General features: G+C 45.0%; 1 protein-coding gene across 1 annotated transcript in view; it reads left to right on the forward strand.

Moving 5' to 3' along the window:
* Positions 1-16,564, forward strand: part of Scml4 (Scm polycomb group protein like 4) — a 93,881-nt gene that overhangs the window by 46,690 nt on the left and 30,627 nt on the right. The window contains 3 exon segments of the mRNA NM_001415016.1: positions 4,429-4,643; positions 12,799-12,928; positions 16,361-16,561. Of these exon segments, the coding sequence (NP_001401945.1) occupies positions 4,488-4,643; positions 12,799-12,928; positions 16,361-16,561 (487 nt within the window). The 5' untranslated portion in view covers positions 4,429-4,487.

Here is a 16,564-nt window from a genome sequence, read left to right on the forward strand (position 1 = left end):
TTGGGAAGGAAGATTTTGGGGACCTACATTCCCCACCCCATGCCCTCACACACACTTTCCAAAGTGTCTGGACCTGTTATTGAAAGTCAGTTGCTTTACTGGTCACTCTAAAATAACCCTACAGGGACATTTAAAGGAACCCTATGGTACTGATATATTCATTTATTATCCAATCAAGTATCCTTGGTACTTAGCAATAGATTTGTCTGGGACGAGTGTTGGTGAACCCACTGAAGTGGAAATTTCCGTTTTCTTTGGAGACTCAGTTGTGTCATGGGATGTTTTTCTGAAAACTTTCCTATGACAGGAAGTTTAGGCTGAAGCAGACACGTGGGAGGGTGTTTTTCTGAGAACAGACACATGGTGTTTTTCTAGAAACAGCCAGGGAAAAGGGCACCATATGTTTTGCTACAGAGGATGCTTGGAAAGGTTATAAATATCACCCATTGGACGGTAGATGACGCTGTCTGGTATTGGTTTGCCTTGCCACTCTTTGCTGGCCATAATTTGCCATGATTTCAGAGAGAGAAATGTCACCAAAGAACTTCTGGTGGTGTTCTGGTGGCTTCTTGCCACTTCCTCAGGCTCAGGCTGATTGGTGGAGCCTTGTGGTTTCTTCTGGATTGAACTGCCGTTGCTGAGTTGTGAATGGTGTTTTCAGGTGAATCAAGCTGCCACTGCTGCTTTGGTGTGAACTGACAATGCAGATTGGATTTGCTCCATAGAACTATTTCTAAAGAGGTCCACATCTACCTTTTCCCTATTAACCTTCCCTTCCCACTATCTCTGGTGGGTGGTGGGCTAGAAGGGCAGCTAAAGCATTTAAGAACCTTATTAAAAGTAGGTTTTGAAAGATATAAGCCTACAACCTGTTCTTGATTCGTAGGTAAAATGAGCAACCACCGGGGCATGGTAGGATGAGGAAGCTTGGCTATTTCTTGCCTTTGGCACTGGCTCCCATCTCTCTACTACCTACAGCTCCACCAACAATGGCTGGTCAATTAGCATAAAATTACGTATCAGACTGGTTATCCAGCAGGGCTGTCACACTGCCTAAGACTGGCCCTTCTGTGGAAGGCAGGGAGTAGGAGGCAGTATGAGGCATGGTCTTTCCTCAACGAGAAGGAGGTGAAATGTCAGGGGAAAGGAAATTAGTTGAATAAATAGCATCTGCTTCTGCTTCTGCTTCTGCTTCTTCTTCTTCTTCTTCTTCTTCTTCTTCTTCTTCTTCTTCTTCTTCTTCTTCTTCTTCTTCTTCTTCTTCTTCTTCTCCTTCTCCTCCTCCTTTTCTTCTTCTTCTTCTTCTTCTTCTTCTTCTTCTTCTTCTTCTTCTTCTTCTTCTTCTTCTTCTTCTTCTTCTTCTTCTTCTTCTTCTTCCTCTCCTCCTCCTCCTTCTCCCCTCTCCTCCTCCCCCCCACCTCCTCCTTCCTTATTAGGAAAGGATTTTGTTATATGGAACTGTGTAAGGAAAGTTAAGTTTAGTTGTTAGACGTCAAAGACTTCTTAGGTTTACTTCTATTTGAAACTTTGTTGCTAACTCATATCATTCTAAACTTGATTTTCCTTAAAGATTATTGCATTTTATTTATTTATTATGTGTGTGTCTGTGTGTGCACACAGGGACAGACCTGCATTATATAGGTGAATTTAAAGGGTAGCAATTACCTTCCATGTTGGTTCTTGGATGCTGTCCACCTTAGTTCTGAGACAGGGTCCGTCAGTGGGAACTGGCTCACTAGTTAGGTTAGGCTGGCAAGCCAGTGCACCAAGCCAACAAATGTACCTGTTTCTGCCTCCCCAGTGCTAGGATCCCAAGCACAATTACTATGCCTGCCTTTTTATATTGTGCTGAGAATGAAACTAGAGCCTCACCTTGCTGTATGAACAGTGTAGCAGTTGGATTTCTGCTCGGCTCCTAACCCTAAACTTTCTCTTGCTTCCCTTTTGACACCGATGCTATTAGACACATTGTTAATCTCTACACAAAAGGCGAAGTAAGACAGGCATGTCCAAACACTGTGTTCCCAGCACTCTGGAGACTGGAGCAGAAGGAACCTAAGTTGGAGGGCAGCTTGGACTGCATAGCGAGGCCTTGTCTCCTGAAACTAAAAACATAAACCAAAATAAAATTTAAAGAAGAAGGCAAAAGTAGAAAGGTGCAGAAACACAACCTACAATAAGAAAACCACCTGTTTCTGAAAACTTAAACTCATTATAAAGAAGCAGATCTTTGATCGCCATAGGTCAAAATGAGGCTGACTTTCACCCAACAAGATCTTCTTAGTTTTGTGCTTTTGACTTCTTCTGTACCAATGAATGTTTGGGAGGTTTGTCAGTGTCGAGGTCCAGGAATAGATTTTTATGCTATGGATTCCTATACAGTGATCATAATTTATTGACTCTAAGATGTATTCAATTACAAAACGCATCATTTTCTTATGCCTTACTAAGAATTCTGATTTGCTTGAAGTGATATAGGGGCACCTGTATTGCAATAAGGTTAATATGTTAGAATATGTTAATATGTTATCTTAGAATCAGTAATATAGGTTTTTTAACACAGAGAAAAAAGATATTTTTAGCAGGCTGAGTGTTTTATGTAAATTATCTTATTTTATTTGTAACTATGTGTTTATATATGTGCGTGTGTGAGGATTTATGTTTGTGAGAACAGTGCCTACAGAAGCCAGAAGAGGCCTGGGGAGTTGCAGGCATTTGTGAACTGCCTGAGGTGGGTATTTGGGTTCTCTGGAAGAGCTCTGCCTACTCCTAACCACAGAGAAACTCTCTATATCTAGCCTTTTTCTTTATCTGAAATATTCAACAGTGTGTAAAATACAAATATTTCTACCTTAAAATTCTATTTATAGAGTTGGGAAGTAAAAATGTTCCTCCTTTAAAATTGTATTTATGGAGTGCGAAGTGTGGCTCACTGGTGAAGTGCTTGGTTGGCACACACAAGGTTCAACCCCTCACACTGTGTATCTGCATATATATATATATATATATATATATATGTATATATAAACATATCCACCAAATATGGTATTTCCAAAACCAAATCTTCCCCTGTTGTGTTTTAAGAGAATTTCTAGTGTTTTGCCTTTTCTTCCCTGAGTAATGCGATGTAGTTTCTGCTTCCATGCCCCCCGCCAAGGTGGTACGGGGAGCTTCCCTACTAACACCTACTGCAGGCTTCTCAGAAGAAGCCTCTCATTTCTTTTGGAAGGTTCCTCTACTCTGTAGAAGTGAATTGCATCACCTAACATCGTCCCAGAGTTAAAGCTCGGCCCCACTCGACACATTCATGCCCAAGCTGGATATCTGACCTCTGAGCTTCCACTTCCTCTGTTCTCTGGGTCATGGTCTTGTTGGTGGCCTCTTGCTTCCAGATTTATGGACTTCTGCTCAAGCAGCTTATGATTAATATTGTCGGAACTATGCTAAGGTCACGGTCGCGTGCAGGGGGGCTGTGTACAAAGAACGTTGCCCACAGTCTGGTCATCTTTAGTGACCTTTTAGCAAGCCTCCTTCCTTTTATTTTACCATATAAAATTTTTTGCATAGTTGGGATCATTTTTATGCATCGTTTGTGCGCAGGATGCTTACTTTGCCCAACATCGTGCTATGAAAAATGTGTTGCTAAAGGCAACTTTAACTTCTTTGCCGGTTTTAGTTTGTGGATGTATTAGCTGTTCCCTTACGCATCGTTATTTGGGCTGTGTCTATTTTATTTCTGCAATTCTAAATAATGGTGAAGCGAACAATTTCTGCGTGCAAACTCCCGTCCACGTTTTCACTGAGGGATATCATGTCTTTAATAAAATTGACTTGTATTGTTAAAAAGGGCGATGACAATTTGTAATTCAACCAAAGGAACAAGAGTAAATATAGGGGGATGGATGAGTTTGTGTAATACAATAGTATTAAATATAATACAATTATATTATATATTTAATATATCAATATGTTAATTAGCAATATAATTATAATCGTTATTCATGTGTCATATAATTGCATATCAACCATTAATATGCTGTTATAATATTAATTAATATGATTAATATGATATTATATTTCTATATTATTAACATAATATAGTTTATGTAGCATTAAACATTATAAATGTAGAAGATCATGCATAGTATTTAGATACTATTATGATACGATTTTATTAGTCCAACATTGAATAGAGACGTGAAAGCACCCAGTCACTGGTGATAATCTCAGGTATGTCTAGATCCGGGAATCTCCTGTCTTCTCCACTTAGCAGGACTGCAGCCTAGTGGTGCCTGGCTCACTTTCGGGTGCCGCCATGTTTCTCCTGTAAGTGGTAGGTGTGCACAGATCACTATCAGATCTACGTGCTTTGAAAACCAAGCAGACGTTTCCAACCTTGTTTTCCTTTCTGTCTGGACTAATTCCCAGGACCTCTCTTGCCTGTGTGCGGTTTGCCTCCTCATTCAGTAAGCCTGGCACCAGCAGAAATGCAGACCCAGAGGGTCCCAGGGAGGAAGCGTGGCCGGCCTCCACTTCACTCCACGCGGGTGCAGATGGCAGTGCATAACCTTTATTCTGCTTCTTCTGCCTCCGTGCCAGCAGTGACAATCCCGAAGAAGAGAGGACGGAAACCCAGGTACAAGGTATGCCTCCTGGTCCCCATCATGTTGGGCTGGGGCGCTGGGAGACTGGGCACAGCTCTGCTGTAAAACGCCATGGAAGACTGGGCCTGGGCAAACTCAGGCTGAGAAATAAGTCTCTCAAAAGAGCCTGTGACGGACAAGGTCTCGTCGGGACAACGTGGCACACGTTGTGTGCTTTTTTTTTTTTTTTTTTTTTAACAAGTGGAGAAAGCGAATTACAGCAGATGGGGAAGCTGTAAGTTGAGCAGATTTTAGGACTGTTGCTAAACACATATTGTTTGTTTGTTTTTTTTTTTTTTCTTTTTTTCGGAGCTGGGGACCGAACCCAGGGCCTTGCGCTTGCTAGGCAAGTGCTCTACCGCTGAGCTAAATCCCCAACCCTTTAAACACATATTGTTAAGCTTGCATCTAAATGAGTGTCAGGGGCTGAGCTGTCCCCTGACTATTCTCAGCAGGGTGGCTCTTGAAGCCACTTGTAGAACTTATTCCTCATCTATGGTGGTTTTTTTGGTGGAAGCAGTTGACATTCCCGAGACATTTAAAGTAATGCCGTAAGTAGGCCAGTGTCAAAAGATGTAATAAGATTTTTCTGGACAGAGATTTAGCACAGGACTCCTGGGGGATGGATTATAGTTTTCGGCTTATAAAAGATGCTGATGTCAAGTTTGGCTGCGAAGAGGCAGATTTATAGCAATGAGGAACCTGAGAGCATTTTAAGGACTAACAGCATGGAGGGAGAGGCTGTGGGTGGGAAACGGATGACGTAACCCCAATCCTACGACCCCGCCCAAACCAGGGACCAGCCTCCATCTGACCCCGCCCAAACTAGCCGCCACCCCGGCCTATGATGTAACCCCAATCCTACAACCCCGCCCCAACCAAGGGCCAGCCCCCCCCCCCCGACTATGACATAACCCTAATCTTACAGCCCCGCCCAAACCAGGGGACAGCCCCCCGTCTATGACGTAACTCCAATCCTACAACCCCGCCCAAACCAGGGGACAGCCCCTCCCCCGTCTGACCCCGCCCAACCCAGGGGCCAGCCCCCGTCTATGACAGATTGTGAAGGGCTGGCTAACTGAGGGAAAAAGAGAAACTTGTTCTCTGCCAGCCTCCGGGCTTTAGAAGAGAATTTGTAGTTGTCTCCCACATAGTTTCCATGAAGTAAAACTGCAGTTTCCATCTTGAGACCTGAATTTTGCAACCAAAATGCAAATTGGCAATTAACTCTCAAGAATTAGGAAAATGTATGGAAATTATTTTAGGTCAGCGGAGAGATCTTGTGGAAGATCCGGTAATGAATTCAACCTTTATCCTTCTTCTTTGCAACTCTTTCAAATGAAAAAAAAAAAAAAAAACCCAGTCATGAGAGAAAAAGGTTCTTGGCTATTCGAAATTACTTTAGTTTTCTTAACTTTTTTTTGAGATATCATTTATTTTATTTTATCGTATGATTTTGCTAGAATGTATGTAGCATATGTGTGCGATGACTGAAGAGACCAGAAGAGGGCGTTCTCCCTAGGAGAGAAGTTATAGATGGTTATGAAGCAACATGTGGGTTCTGAGAATTGAACTTGGGTCCTCTGCGAGAGCAGCACTCAATGTCTGAGCCATCTTCCCAGCTCCTTATTTCAATTTTTAAAAAGTGTGTGTGTGAGTGTGAGTGTGTGTGTGTGTGAGTGTGTGTGTGTGAGAGTGTGTGTGTGAGTGTGTGTGTGTGTGAGTGTGAGTGTGTTTGTGCCCACAGAGGTCAGAGGCATTGGTGTCTCCTGAGTTACAGTTGGTTGTGAGCCACCTCCTGTGAGGGCTGGAAACAGATTTGGGTCCTATGGGAAAGCGGTGTGTGCTATGAACTGGTGAGCCATGTCTCTAGCACACGGTATATATTTTTTAAAGATCTTCTTCACCAATTCTTCCATCATTTTTCTGATGGGGAAACCTCTGTCAGGAAAGCTCATGATGATTTGATTTTAGGATTGTGTATCTGGTCTCAGAAGCTAGCCTGGGCACTTGTGCCTTCTCAGGCACCTACCTGTACCATTGCTGGAGTCTGGGAATTGCGTTAGGTCGGGGGAGGGGTGGAATGGACAGGTTTTCTGTTTCATAGAACCAGGGAGCAAGTCCAAGTTCCAAGAAAACATAGTAAAACTTCTCTGGCCTTCTTCCTGGTCCTCGGGGGGCTGTGACCCAAGAATGAAAATTACCAACAGACACAGTGTTTCTTGGGCCAAGAAAAACGGCGGTTCGCCCCCACGGAACAAACCTGATTCACGTTGCACGTTTCCTCCCTCCTAAAAGGGGGTTTTCAGTGTCCCCAACACTCAGGGAAACCTCTTAGTGTGCCTGATATCCAGGGACATCTCAGAGCGGTACGCAGCATAGGTCCCTTGGCTGACACAAAGACCCTGCACAATGCAAGCAGGTCTGGTTCTACCTCATGGTGAATTTCTTTTGTAGGAACAAGAGGCCACCGCTGTTTTGTGAGCCTACTTCCCTCAAAGTTAGGAAGATGCATGGGACATTATCTCAGACCCTGCTCCCCACCCCCGAATGACTCTATAGGCCTTAAACTTAATGTCCTAGAAGAGTAACTTCAAACCAGGTGCCCATCCCTGTCACCAATCAAATATGACACAGGAAAGATAAGAACCACGTGAAAGTTTCATAAAGCCAAAACGATTTGCTCAAAAGATTACCCTTTATTCTAAAATACATGGTGAGAGAAAGTTTTTAAAGCTGTGATAATTTAAAATGTTCTCAGTTGGCAAAACAAAGTTGCTAACCCAGCCTCCTCAGTTTCAGTTGGCGACACACCATTTTACCATTAATGACGGGACTCTTATTGTAGAGGAGCCAGCAAGTAGATTGTACAGGTTCACCCCATTTACCAAATGGCCGCTAATTTGGTGATTTTTAACTCCGGGGCACAGTTGGGGAGCCAGAAGTTGTTTTTATTTTGTTTGTTTGTTTGTTTGTTTTGTTTTGTTTTTTAAACTGACTAAGTAAGATCTTACTCGGTCTGGCCTTAATGACCTTGTATTTTATTACTAAGAAAATATTTCTTGGCTTGGATACTGTGCTTCAGGTTTCCATTTCTAGCTGTCTGGAGGCAGAAGGATTCTCGGAGTCTGTGAGTTTGAGAGCAATTTGGGTCAACAGTAGGACCCTGTCTCAGATAGATAGATAGATAGATAGATAGATAGATAGATAGATAGATAGATAGATAGGTAGGTAGGTAGGTAGGTAGGTAGGCAGGCAGGCAGGCAGGCAGGCAGGCAGGCAGGCAGGCAGGCAGGCAGGCAGACAGACATAAAATTAGAGTAGAGAGTGGATGTGTTGGAATGGGGGAAGGGCTCCTTGGGGAGGATAAGAGGAGAAGAGAAGGCAACCCAGGACGAGTAGGATCCAAATGCATTAGACATATATGAGTTGCTAAAGAATAAATAAAAATTATTTTTTTTAAAAAGAAAGCTCTTCCATGCCTGTCATCAGAGCCCCTTTACATTTATGTCAACTCTCCTTGCAAGTTCAGTTCCCGTAGTTTCTACCCTTAGATACAAAGAGGAAAGCATTCACAGGGGAAGATGCTGAGAGGGTAGCAATAACTCGCTACAATCCGATATATATTAACACAGTAAGCACTGCTAACAATATTACCCAGTAGCAATATGGCTAGTGACACTGTAATCGTGATCATCCCGTGACTGTGAACAGTATGATTTTGAGTCTTTGTTGCACTTTTCTCTTAGAGATTCTGAGGGTGTTTCTTCTGTGGCCTGGGTCTGTGGCAGCTGATATCTCTCCCAGTGCCTCTGTCAGTCCTCTGTTTCTCTGAGAACCTCCCAGGCATCTCTCTTCAGGACTTGAGCCCAGTTGACAGTAGGACATCTGAGTGCTCCTGAGGCTAATGCTAACACAGGTCTGCTATAGAAAAGGGAGGATCAAGCTAGAGGGCAGATGTCAGTCCCCTGGAGTTCACAGCCCCTGCCCCATCCTGGACCATTGGGCTGAGTCCCTGTGTATGGAACCTGCCACCATATTACTGGGGTCTGCTCACCACTGAGCCTTGCTGTCCACTGTCACCTTGGGAAAGGACACAGATAACCTCTGAACACTGTGGTTTCTAGAAAGAGCTGCACTCTGTCATGTGGACAGTCTTCTTTGTTTCAAAGGGAATGCTTACCTCTTAGCATTTCAGTCAGGCCCTCAGCTCAGAAACTCTGCCAAGGGCAGCAGGCGAAGGCCCCTTATATTCCATGACTGGAAAATGCCTTGATCTTCGTAAGGATACAGGAGGGGCTACATGAAGCAAACCCTTCTGTCCTGGAGGTGCGCTGACTTAAAAACCTTGAAGTAGTGGGACCGCCATCCTGTTTGTCAGGGCTGTGAACTAAAAGCCAGTTTGAAAACAAAGAAGAAACAACAACAGGGTTTTATTTCTTTGGGTGTCACCCACCACATAGCAGCCATATGTGCGACAGGCTTGGAGTTTAGATCAGCGTTTTGAAGTCTTTTTCTCTTCACGCCCTTAAGTCTGTAAACCAATACAAGAACCCGGGTCGGAACTTGTAACATTTGCAAAGGTACAGGTGACACCATTCCCATGCTGTCTGCTCTGAGCCACCGACAAATGAACCCGAGTATGGGGTGGGCAAAGTGAAGCTCTGAGGACTCATTACCTTTTAAATAGACTTAATTCAACTGTAAATCCATGCACTTGAAGTTTTAAACAACAGCTCTGCTTGACTTCTGTCTTAGTTTTCGTAGCTAGGACAAGACACAATGACCACGGCAACTCTTATAAGGGAAAACATTTCATTGGGGCTGGCTTACAGGTTCAAAGGTTTAGACCTTTATCATCGTGGTGGCTGGCACGCGGGCAGACGTGGTGCTGGAGAGGTTAGCTCAGAGTTCCACAGGCAGAGGAAGAGAGAGAAGCTTGAGCATCTGAAACCTCAAAGCCCACCTCGGGGACTCAGTCCTTCCAACAAGGACACGCCTCCTAATAGTGCCACACCCTGTGAGCCCATGGGCACCATTTTCATTCAAACCACCACAGCTCTCAACTTATAGGCCTTCCGGAAGATTGTATAGCCTCTTCTTCTGGACTGATACACGCCAGTTCTAGCACCCCGTAATTGTCTTCTTATGATCTTTTGTCTGTGGAAGTGGCTAATTTTCCCTATTTTCTTATGATGGACAGTTTTGAGGAGTTTCACAGAACGTGATACAATTGACTCTGTCTAGCACTTGCTCCACATATTAGACTGTGCGTGGGAGGGGATCACAGAGGGGATGTAACATCCCTGGGGAACTTCATCAGAAGCAACTACCGTCCCTACCGCTGCTGATGTTGACTTGGATCCTGTGGCTGAGGTGGCTTTGGTCGGGTGTCCCCACTGTAGGAGTCACTGGCCCATTTCTACACTGCAGTATTTAGAAGGGATTCAGTATGCACATTCTTAAAGACCAGGGTGTTGAGCTCACCTACGAGAGAAGATGTGCATGTTTGGTTCATGAAAGATTGATTTGTTCCCCTTACTTATTTACGTTTTCAGACATTTACGTACAGCAGATGGACCTGTGGACATCGATTACATAATACTTAGTGTTATTATAAGTCACTACACTACCTCTCTGTGGCTTGGAGTGGTCCAGATCTTGCTTCTTAAGATACGTCTATCGCTGGCTGTTTTCGTAAATATCTTATTATCTCTTGTCATATTGAGATGCTTCCAGCTGCCTCTGTACTCCCCGTCTTAGTCTTGGGACCATCCATTTCTGATAGAAGTCCCTGCTCCTTTTATTGAAGAATGACATTAGAAACCAACATACGAGCATTTCGTTTTACTTTTGTCCACGAAAACAACCATTTAAACAAGTTAATTAAAAAAAAATGCAAATCAAGACTAGCGAAGATGAATGGCCTGTGATGGTAGAAATGGATGCCGGCATCATATCACGGAAAACGTGCCGCGTATCTGTGTCCCGCTGTTTCTAGACGTTCCTCTCTGCCCGTGCGTTTGACTTCCGACTACTATAAACGGTGATCCCGTAAAGCTGGATGCCCAGAAGTCTCTCTCAGAGCCTTCGCTGGTTCTGCCTTGGAGTTTTCACGGAACTTTCTTCCTGGTTTCCATGGTGACCACAAGCTCGCCAACCTTGTATCTTCCCACAGTGTCTGCCCCAAGTGTGTGAGGTGGCATTGAATTGTAGGGTAAATCTTTTCCCGTTGCTGTGGATAGTTCTCTGTCCCCTCCTAGACAAAAATGCCAATACACAGTTAGATTTATCTTCTAATTCACACTCCCCCCCCACCCCCAACTCTTAAGTTTATTCCAATAGGAAAGTTAAATTTTTTCAATGTACCCGGGGGGTGGTGGAGCACACCCTTAACTCCACTGACCCTCGGAACCAGTTGTGACTTCTTTCTACCCAGATATATTTCCACCTTCTAAATGTGTCCAGAAACGTCCATCAGTCCTCTCCAGCCCCGCCCCACCCCGCCCGCCCCGCCCCCACCTACCGCTCTAGGTTAGTGTCCCTCTCCCCCAAACAGCTAGAGAAGGTCTGGCTCAGGACAATACATATCTGTAGAATGACTAAATGGGTGGATAGAGCATAAAGCTTATAGTGATTTGGATGAGAATGGCCCCCACAGGCTCATATATTCCCAGTGCTTAGTCACCAGGGAGTGGAATTGTTTGGGAAGGATCAGAGGGCGTGGCCTTCTTGGAGTGGGTGTGGCTTATTGGAGGAGGTGTGTCACTGAGAGTGGACTTTAAGGTTTCAAAAGCCCAGGCTAGGTCCAATCTCTCTCTGTCTGCTGCCTGCAGATCATGCTGTAAAGCCCTCAGCTACTGCTCTAGCAGCACGTCAGTCTGCTTCCTGCCATGATGATAATGGACTAACCCTCTAAAACAGCATGCAAGCCCTCAGTGAAATGCTTTCTTTTATAGGAGTTGCCTTGGTCATGGCGTCTTCTCACAGAATAGAATGGTAACTTACTGAATTGATCCATGGTATTGGAGCATTCTTTCTTTCTCCCTCGCTGTTAGTAGTTCATTCTAAAGGTCTAGAAGAAAGGTGTGTGTGTGTGTGTGTGTGTGTGTGTGTGTGTGTGTGTGTGTGTGTAAGTTAACAATGGGACATAATACTTGGCCCACCAAAGTGTGCTCATGGATCTGCAGAGACGTCCTACCTGGGGCTCATTAGGATACAGAATACTACCTCACACTCAGAATCCAAATTGACATTTCTATGAGACCCACAAGAGATTGTTTGAAAGAGGCTTGGGATTGAGCGATGGTTCTTGAACTGTGTCTACACGCTGATATCTTTTGAAACATTTGCTGCCAGGGGCCCCACACTCTTATAAATTGACTTAATTCTTCTGGGGTAGGGTTCCTACATAAGTCAATCACTGGTGAAAAGGAGAAGCTAATGACATATTCCACCTTCAAATTATATCCCGGATCTGTCTCCATTGACCCTCTACTGCTGTCCATCACTTGGACCCAACCTAGTGCCAGGTGCAGAGTGACTTGTTGACTCGCTGTCCCTGGCTTGTCTTCACCAGTTCCATTTGTGTAAACGCCATCTTCTCACGTGCAATTTCAGGGAGACCTTCACAGTGGTGGCTGCTCCTTCCGATCCCCATCTACACAGTTCGGTGGTCTGCTACAGGAAGTCACCATTGAACAGCTACTCAGCAATCCGGAGAGTGCTCACCCTGTGAGCTCATTAGAGAATGGGAAAAGCATCATGGTCCATCTCCTGGTGGATACAGGGAGAGCCTACAGCTGGGATTGTACCCAGCACGGAGTGTGGACAGGGCACTGCCCTGCAGTCTGCATTCTGGTCTCGGGAGCTCATGTGTTTTGACAAATCATGCCTCTCTGTGTTTCTACACCCACTGCCCGGTGCTGTCATTTCCTGATAGTGCCAATGTAAGGGTATAGAGCTATCGATCCTCTGAGGATAATCCAAATACGAATTTTGAACATGAACTTGAGTCTGGAGCTCCTTTCCCAAAGCTGAGGAGGAGAAAGGTGTAGGAGTGTGAGAGTCTAGAGAAGTTAGCAGACATCCGGATGGTTGGGGTGGCAAAGAGAGCATTTCTAGACATTCGCTGATTAAACGGACTCTCTTGCAGATCAAGTCTCCGGTGCTCATGACTCCCTTGGCCCTGTCACCTCCACGGAGCACTCCAGAACCCGACCTCAGCTCCATCCCTCAGGATGCAGCCACTGTCCCCAGCTTGGTGGTCCCACAGGCTGTCACAGGTACGTCTGCAGAACAGACGCATTGGTGGCAATGGTCCTAGAGTAGCAGGGTGTCATTTCATCTCTCAGGTACTTTATGAATCTAAGGTTTTCTCCAAGGTATCATTTCAGTGGGTGTGATGGTGCCTGCCTTTAATTCCAGGAGGCAAAGGCAGGCTAATCTCTGAGTTTGGGGCCAGCCTTGTCTATAGAATGAGTTTCAGGACAGCCAGTGCTGCACAGAGAAACCCTGTTTCTGAAAAGAAAGGAAAAAGAAAAGGAAGAAAAATTTCCCTGAGATAGCCCAAAGAAAGATTAGACATGGTAGCTGGCAGCAGATATGACAACCGCCCCCATTCTCTGAAAGCACACATTTCCTTGTCCTGCAGTTCGGTTATTAAAAACTTTGTTTTCAGACTGGTGAGGTGGCTCAGCAGGTAAGAACACTGGCTGTCCTTCCAGAGGTCCTGAGTTCAATTCCCAGCACCCTCATAGTGTCTCACGACCATCTCTAAAGAAAGCTAATGTCCTCTTCTGGCATGTAGGGGTACATGCAGACAGAGAGCACTCCTACAATAAAAAACAAAACAAAACGAGAAGGCAAAACAAAAACCTCTTTGTTCTCCGTGAATGTTGTTGTGAATGCTGGGTTCAGCTGGCTGCCTTGGGGTGCACAAGTGAGAGCAGCGGCTGGATCTGAGTGTGCTCACTTGAGTGTGCATTACAGAATGTGTCCATCCTGCATTTGTGATTCCAGTGGCTACCATATGCTCCAGTGTCTGTCTGTCTGTCTCTCTGTCTGTCTCTCAACAACTTCATCTTGTAACAGTAGTTAGATGGCTATAAAGGCACATGCATGTGTAGTGTATGCACACGTGAGTGTGCGCACATGTGGACACGCACAGGAACACACACTGCCCCTCATCACAATTTCAGTCCTTGCTCCTCCCACCCACTGAGTCCTTTAGCCTTCTAGCCCCTCCCACTGTAGTACAAAGACTAAACCCATTAACACTGCTGAGGAAGCTTCCAGCCTCCACCCCCACCCCGTGATTCCACTCACCAGATGTGTGATGTCCACACATCTCAGCATATTCTCTTCCTCCGTTTGGAATGAGCTTCCTGTCCAGTCACCCCATCGCTGCCTCACACTCAGCTCCGACAGACCCTGCCTCCTCTCTTGGGTCTTCACTGCTGGGGGTCTCACCTCAGCCTCTGAGGGAGAGTGGGCGCCCTTAGAGAATGAAGTGAACTCTTGTGGTCAGAGGGAATTGTCTCCAAGTTCCATGGCGCAGCCCTGATGGCAGACCTGAGCCGTTCTCCAAGCACTTTGGTTACTTCATGAGCGAGGCCGTAACACTCAGTTCAGGCTTGCTTGAGCGCGTGGGAGGTGCCTGCCTGCTGTCACTGTCTAACCATCCCAAAAGCTCTGCTAGTCACTTCACCCCCTAACATCCTTAGCACTCCCCTGAAACAGTGACCTCTGAGGAGAAATGGTCCTATCGTGGAAGGGCAAACACTTAAGAAGGCCACTGATGCATGGACGATCATATGACCCCTGCTGTTAACATTCTGTTTTACTTTACTCTTGTAAAACTTCTATCTCTCAAATCTATCATACACTATCAACAATACTCATGAGGCAGAGACTTACTGTGCCATTGGAAGGGGAGAAAATCACATCTCCACCTTACTTTGCAGACAGTTTTTCTCAGGAGGCAAGCTAGAAAAATCTTCGTTTGCTAAGGGTCCGGCATTGGGAGCAGAGAAGAAATCAGGCTTTCTATGTAGGTTACGATAACATTGTTGTTACTTTTAAATCTTCAAGCAGCTGACCTTGACAGCGGAGGACAGGATGCATTATGTCAGGGCAGTCTGGGGTCAGGCTGACCTGTTGGGCAATTACTGTCGAATTACAGGTGAAATAGTTGTGAGTGGGCACATGCGCTGTGTTGTAAGAACGGAAGGGAGTTGAACGTGTATCAGCTGACATCTTGTATCAGAGCCCCTCAGCCAACTGACTGTTATATTAACATTATTTATTATTATATTCATATAAACACGATGATTATTTACATAATAACAGTTAGTAATCCATCGGGCAACTTGTCAGTAGAAATATTTTCTCTGAAACAGAACTCATGGTGATCCCTGAGATGACTTAGTAGGTAAAGATGCTTGTTGACAGGTGCTTGGTGACCTAAATTCAGTACCTGGGACTCACAGGGTGGACGGAGAAAACATATTCCCTCAAGCTGTCCTCTGATGTCCACATGTGTGCACCATAGCATGCCTGATGCAAACATATACATGTGCATGTTCGTGAGTTTGTACACACACACGCACACACACACACCCCAATGTAAAAAATGATGCGTGAGGTTTTTATTTCCTCTTTTAATTGTAAAATTGATTAATCTATTAAACATGGAAAATCAGTTTACAGACACTCTGACACTTATGTTATATAAATATAACATTAAATTTATGTTACATAAATGTTACTTACCTATAAAACATACACAATACATAAACAGTTAAAATGCAGATGAACACAATTTATGTTCAAAATTTCATAATGAGATACATTACTTTATTAAGTAGTTAAAAGTGTGAGGAATCTGGGGCTTGAGAGGTGGCTCAGTGGCTAAGAGTTTAATGTGGGCAGAGGAACTGGGTTCAGTTCCCCACATCCACATGGTGGCTTTACAACGGTCTGTAACCAGATCCCAGGACACTGCATGCATATGGTACATAGACATACATAGGCAAACACATGCATGTGCATACAGTAAAAATAAATAAGTCTTTTAGGTGTGTAATTACTGACGGCTTTCGAACATTATTTTCTGGAATTATAAATGGAAGTCCCATAGGAACCTCATACTGCTTCTAGAATGATCAGTGTTACAACAAGCTTTTTATTGGTGCAAGTTCACAGAGAAAGAGCCAGCTTTTCTTGGAAGAGAAGAGAGATTTGTCATGTACCTACCCAGATGAAAATACCTTTATATACACTGCCCGTATGGGTGGTAATAGTCATCTTCTGTTCAGTTTTACACTGTTGGAGGAGACCCAGCTATCCTTCTGCTCACTGCCACGAGGTCGCCTCTAGAGCAAGCTCAGGCAATTAGAACGGGCAACTGTTTAGCCTTTTTATCGTCTTAAACTGGGAGGATCGGTCACAAGTCTGCCCTTTGCAGCTTTCCTAAGGCCGCAACTGTTTAGCCTTTTTATCGTCTTAAACTGGGAGGATCGATCACAAGTCTGCCCTTTGCAGCTTTCCTAAGGCCGGGGCCAGATGCAGGCCTTGCCTTAGACAGCACCCCCACCCCGTGTCCCCTCCTCCCCAACCCCCTCCCCCACATCCCGTCCCTGCCGCCTACGCAGCCTGCAGACCCGGTGTACTTGGAGTGCTAGATGTCTCACCTCTGGTATTCTCTGTGCCCACAGTGTGCCTCTACATTAACAAACAGGCCGATGCCGGGCCATACCTGGAGAGGAGGAAGCTGCAGCAGCTTCCGGAGCGCCTGGGGCCCGAGCGGCCTGCAGCTGTCCTGCAGCAGGCCGTGCAAGCATGCATTGACTGTGCGCACCAGCCGAGGCTGGTCTTCTCCCTTGTCAAGCAAGGATACCGTGGCGAGCTGGTGTCAGGTA

Source organism: Rattus norvegicus, chromosome 20 (genome assembly GCF_036323735.1).
Source record: "Rattus norvegicus strain BN/NHsdMcwi chromosome 20, GRCr8, whole genome shotgun sequence".
Lineage (NCBI taxonomy): Eukaryota > Metazoa > Chordata > Mammalia > Rodentia > Muridae > Rattus > Rattus norvegicus.